Genomic DNA, 6,000 nt, shown 5'->3' with positions numbered 1-6,000 from the left:
AGATAATAGTATTTGCGCTTTGAAGAGTTCATAGATCGTAACGATTTTGTGAGGATCAATTTTGATAGTTGTGTCTATGTCAAGTGGGTTGATGGTTGCAGGGTCTTCTATTGTTATATGTGAATGATATGTTGATCACATCAAGAAACAAGGAAGAGGTTTGCTAGGTCAAGAGTTTGTTAGGGAGTGAGTTTGATATGAAGAATATGGGACCGAAAAAGAAAATTTTGGGAATGGTGATTGAGCAGGATTGGGAGAAAGGCTCTATGTTCTTGTCTCAAAGCGACTACCTCCAAAAAGTGGTTGCCAAGTTTGGAATGTCTAACGCCAAGGCTGTTCAAACATTGTTAGCTACTTATTTCAAGCTCTTCTCAAAGATATCAACGAGTACCGAGGAGGAAAAGGTTAGAATAGAAAACACCCCATATGCGAGTATCGTTGGGAGCCTAATGTATACCATGGTATGTACGCGACCCGATCTTGCTTACATGATTAGTCTTGTTAGTCGCTTTATGGAAAACATGGGGAAAGAACATTGGGAGGCGATAGAGTGGGTTCTCCGTTACGTTAAGGGATACTTAGATGTCGGTCTTTGTTTTAAATGGGCGGGTGTAGGTGATGATAAGTTGAGAGGACATATTGATGCTGATTTTGTATGTGACTTGGACAAGAGAAGGTCTCTAACGGGATATGTGTTTACCCTATTTGGATGCTCGGTAAGTTGGAAGGCACAATTACAATCAGTAGTTGCTCTTTCAACACGGAAGCCGAGTATATCACTATGAAGGAGGGAGTCAAGGAGGCACTTTGGTTGAAGAGTCTCGTGGGTGAATTTGGGTGAAGCATGATAAGGTGGAGTTATTCTGCGATAACCAAAACGCCATACACTTTTCCAAGAACTCAATGTTTCACGAGCTCACAAAACTCATAGACATTTGACTTCACTACATTCGAGATGTTATAGCTGGTGGAGCGGTACTTGTAGAGAAGATTTACACAGATGAAAATCCCGCAGATATGGCCACGAAATTAGTGACGGGAATCAAGTTTAAAAAATGTTGCAACTTGATTCACGTTACAAAGTTAAGAACATAATCAGAGATGTAAGAGAATCGATTCTAAGATATTCTTAGTGATGAGACTCATTTGTTTGACAATGGACATAAATACAATGTGGAGATTTGTGAAATTGGGCCTAAGGTTTTAAGGCCCAATTTGTGTACCTCAATGTTATGTACAAAAGAAGGAAAGAATTCATATATATATATATATATTATATTATATGGAAAGAGAATGATATATTATAAAAGAGAAATAAAATAAAATAAAATAAAATAAAATAAAATAATATAATATAATATAATATATATTGAATGATTCTTTACTAATTATGAATTCTAAAAGTTTATATATATTTATATTGTAAACGAGTTATAAAGAGTGGTGAGACTAAAACTAGAACATAGAGAGTGTCAGAATTTGTAATTATAACTCTATTTAATTGATTCTCCGAAAACAGAACATAGCACATTGTTGGTCTGAACCTGGGTAAAACTTTTGTGTCGTTATTTTGTTTATTATTTGATTTTACGTTATTGTTTTACATCAATTACAATTGTTATATTTTCGGTTTTCATTCTTGGGGTGATAGTTTTCACGACACTACTGAATATAGCAATCATTAATATATTATATATTGTGATTCAAATTTTTTTTATAGAAATTTTGATTTTTTTTAAATTTTATGTTTAAATTATTTCACTTGTATATTTGTCGTGTGCAACGTACAAGAATTCTCCTAGTTATATATGAGAAATGATAAGGACAAGAATTGAGAAAGTGAATAACGTGATGCAATCTAATTGATTGAATAAATTAAAAAAAATATATAATACCATGTTATTTCTTCCTTTTCCCCTCAAACATTTTTTTTTAGTTAATGACATAATGCAAACATCATTTCTTCCCTCATTTCTCCTTCAATTTTCCTCACCTCTTTCTATATATATTTTTTTATTTTCATATCAACTTTTACTTTATTAATTATTCATTATATATTATATGAATAATTATTGTGTAAACAATGTCATTTTTTACCTTTAAGACTGTTTTTTAAGTCACTTTTTTTTAGATATCCTTATTTGGACATTACGTTGGAGTTTTTGCAAACTTAGTTAACTATGGGTGTTCATTTAGTTCACAAGTGAATCGATGTCAAAAAATTATCATCATCATATTTGTACATTCTTTTTATTATTATTATTATTCTTGATTGCGACATATTATTCAAAGAAATTCTTCCTTATAATTTCGATTATAACCTTCACAAGTATATTTAACATGGAAAATATATTTTAGAATTGGTCTTAATTTTAAATTTTTTAAAAAAATCTCTTTTATCTTGAGTTTAGAAGAAATATTAATATAAATAATATATATTATATTTTAGCATTGTTATTAAAAATATTAAATATTATGATAATAATATTGTTATATTTATTTATTTATTTATTTTATATACATAATTTAATATTTATAAATTAGACATAATTCAACCAAACTTAGAGTTCATATTAACTTCATAGCTTTAATTTATTTTTATTATTTTTCTTTAAATCTACTTCATAATCCATCCTCACTTTTCTTATGTTATGCTAAAACAATTTACTGTCGATTCTTTATTCAACCCAATAAAATATTTCCCTCATTTATAATATAAACAAAGATTAAGAAAATCTAACTTGACATGTATATATTGTGTGCATGAGAAAGAGACAGAACATCAATATGGAGCAAAAGATAATGGGAATGCCTAAATTTTCTTTATTTTTCTTATTGTTATTATTTTTCACACTAACTATTGGAGGAAAGACCAACATGAACTTTGTTGAGGGAAAACAACCCATTCAAACAATTGTTGTTCTTGTTTTAGAAAACCGATCATTCGACCACATTTTGGGTTGGATGAAGAGCGTTAATCCATCCATCGACGGTGTAACGGGTCGAGAATGCAATCCGATTTCCACCAAATCTAAGTCGTCCAATTCAATATGTTGCACGGACGACTCGGTATATGTGGATCCGAATCCGGGTCATGAATTTCTTGAAGTTAAGCAACAAATTTTTGGATCCGGAACCACCCCTTCCATGTCAGGCTTCGTTGAACAAGCAATTTCCATGTCAAAAAACATATCCGACGTCGTAATGAAAGGGTTCAAACCCGCATCCGTGCCCGTGTATGCCGAGTTCGTGCGTGAATTTGCCGTTTTCAATCGTTGGTTTTCATCGGTTCCTGGTCCGACTCAACCCAACAGATTATTCGTATATTCCGCAACATCATCCGGAGCCACATACAACGACAAACTACATCTCTCCCTAGGTTACCCACAAAAGACCATTTTCGACTCTCTTTACGAAAACGATATCGATTTCGGCATCTACTATGATCACATACCTGCCACATTGTTCTATAAGAATCTTAGGAAAATAAAGTACGCCTTTAGGTTTCACCATTACAGACTAAGCTTCAAGGAACACGCTAAGGATGGGAAACTTCCAAACTTGACCGTAATCGAGCCGAGGTACTTTGATGTCTTTGGAAATCCGGCAAACGATGATCATCCGTCCCATGATGTTGCAAACGGTCAAAAGCTAGTGAAAGAGGTTTACGAAGCTTTGAGGGCCAGTCCACAATGGAATCAGACACTTTTCGTAATAACCTACGATGAGCATGGTGGGTTCTTCGATCATGTCCCGACACCTATCATTAATGTTCCAAACCCGGATGATAAAATCAGCCCGCCTCCCAATTTTTTCAAGTTCGACCAACTCGGAGTTCGTGTTCCCACTATTATGATATCTCCGTGGATTAAAAAAGGCACTGGTAAGTTTATACAATTTAAGAGTGGATGCGGATAAGAGATTAAATGTCACGAATTCAAATCTCATTAATAAATAATGATGCAGTTGTAGGAAAGGCACAAGGACCAGAAATTAGCTCAGAGTATGAACACTCGTCAATCCCAGCCACCATTAAGAAGATGTTCAATCTTTCTTCAGACTTCTTAACCCGTCGTGATGCTTGGGCGGGCACATTTGAACACATAGTCGGAGAACTTGACTCTCCTAGGACTGATTGCCCAAGTAACTTTACATAATTATTGAGTGATATTATAACTTGATCTCTAAAACCGACTGATTTTGTTAGAGGTCTTATCTTTTTCAAAATATCACTGGATGGACAATTTTCAAAAAAATTATTGAGTCTCAATCTTTTGATTGCAGTGACCCTTCCAGAGCCTCCATCTCTAAGAAGTAGTGACCCAGATGAAAACAGGGAAGTATCAGAGTTTCAAACAGAGCTGACAGATCTAGCAAGATTCCTCATTAAAGACGACTATAACTTGATGAACAGCAAGATGGGGAATGAGAAGAAGATGACGGTAAAGGAGGGTGAACAATATGTAAGAGAGGCCATGTCAAAGTTCTTGAAAGCTAGCAAAGACACATTGAGGTTGGGGATTGACGGTTCAACCATTGTGGACTTAACTACATGCAACCATGACAAAGAATTGGCTTGTTAACTCTTTGATAATAGTTAAATAAAATAATTTATATACATTTGGGCCTTGGAAACAACTCGAGTTTGTGATAAGCTACCATCAAGTTTTCACCAAAAAATTCTTAATACAACGTTTCGAATTGTAAAAAAAACAAAACTCTAGATGACCAGTAGTGCTTCCGTTTTTTATGGGCAATTTCTAGTTACCCTTTTGTTGAAAATGCTGACATATTTGAATTCTACACCTGTGTGGTGAGTAGCATTTTTCAAAGCTAAATTCGGAGTTCTAAAACAAGAAAAACACGATTTCTAAAATAAAATTGAATTTCACGCAGGTTGCTCGTTGAGTTTTCGGAAATCAGATGAAGAACGCCAAGAAGTGCTGTTTTTTTTCTCATTTTGTGCCTTCGGCCGGGTCGTCGATTGAATACTAAGCCACCGTTGGGCCTTCATTTTGGGACGTGAGTGAGCCGCACGTTGGTCAAAAATCAGGCCAGCATCTGGAGTCTGGACTGGCGTCTAGGGCTGGTCTGACTCGGTTTTGTAGAAATAAGAGAACAGACCTGACGAGTTCCTTGGAAGACCCTGGTAATGACCCTGTAACGATAAGTCTGAAATAAGTTTATTCTTTAATATGTCGCGTGAGTAACATCACAACAACATGTCCACTTAGTGATTACATTCACGTGATGTAATTATTGTTACAATCACAAGTATTCTAGTGATTACATTCGTGTGCGAATAAACAACGCTCTTCAGTTTTGCGATGATATTCATGTGATAGAATCATTATTGTAACCATAAATCTACTTAGAGATTATATTCGCGTGTGAATAAACATCATTCTTCAGCTTAATGATTATATTTGGAATATAAATTATCGTTGTAACCACAAGCATGCTTAGTGATTACATTAGAGTGTGAATAAACACCTCTCTTCAACTTATCGATTATATTCATGTGACAAAAATATTGTTGTAACCACAAGTCTAATTAGTGATTACATTTGTGTGTGAATAAACATCACTCTTCATCTTAACGATTATATTCATCTTATAAAATTATCATTGCAACCACAAGTCTACTGAGTGATTATATTTGCGTGTGAATAAACATCGCTCTTCAGCTTAACGTTTATATTCATGTGATAAAATTATCTTTGTAACCACAAGTCCGCTTAGTGATTACATTCGTGTGTGAATAAGCATCGTTCTACAATTTAACGATTATATTAATGTGATAAAATTATCATTGTAACCACAAGTTTTCTTAGTGATTACATTCGCGTGTGGCTAAGCATCATTCTTCAGCCTAGCGTTTATATCCATGTAATAAATTATCGTTGTAACCACAAGTCTACTTAGTGATTACATCCGCATGTGAATAAACATCGCTCTTCAGCTTAGCGGTTATATTCATGTGATAAAATTATCTTTGTA

The 6,000-nt window shown here is 34.2% G+C and overlaps 1 protein-coding gene across 1 annotated transcript; it reads left to right on the top strand.

Annotated features, from left to right (window-relative positions):
• Positions 1-2,877: 2,877 nt before the first annotated feature.
• LOC124935105 (non-specific phospholipase C6-like) lies at positions 2,878-4,583 on the top strand. The gene is made up of 3 exons (XM_047475563.1): positions 2,878-3,883; positions 3,967-4,143; positions 4,285-4,583. Exons 1-3 carry the CDS (start codon positions 2,878-2,880, stop codon positions 4,581-4,583), a joined length of 1,482 nt encoding a protein of 493 aa, XP_047331519.1.
• The last annotated feature ends 1,417 nt before the right edge of the window (positions 4,584-6,000 follow it).

Source organism: Impatiens glandulifera, chromosome 4 (assembly GCF_907164915.1).
Source record: "Impatiens glandulifera chromosome 4, dImpGla2.1, whole genome shotgun sequence".
Taxonomy (NCBI): Eukaryota; Viridiplantae; Streptophyta; class Magnoliopsida; order Ericales; family Balsaminaceae; genus Impatiens; species Impatiens glandulifera.
This window is presented reverse-complemented; position numbering and strand designations above follow the sequence as displayed.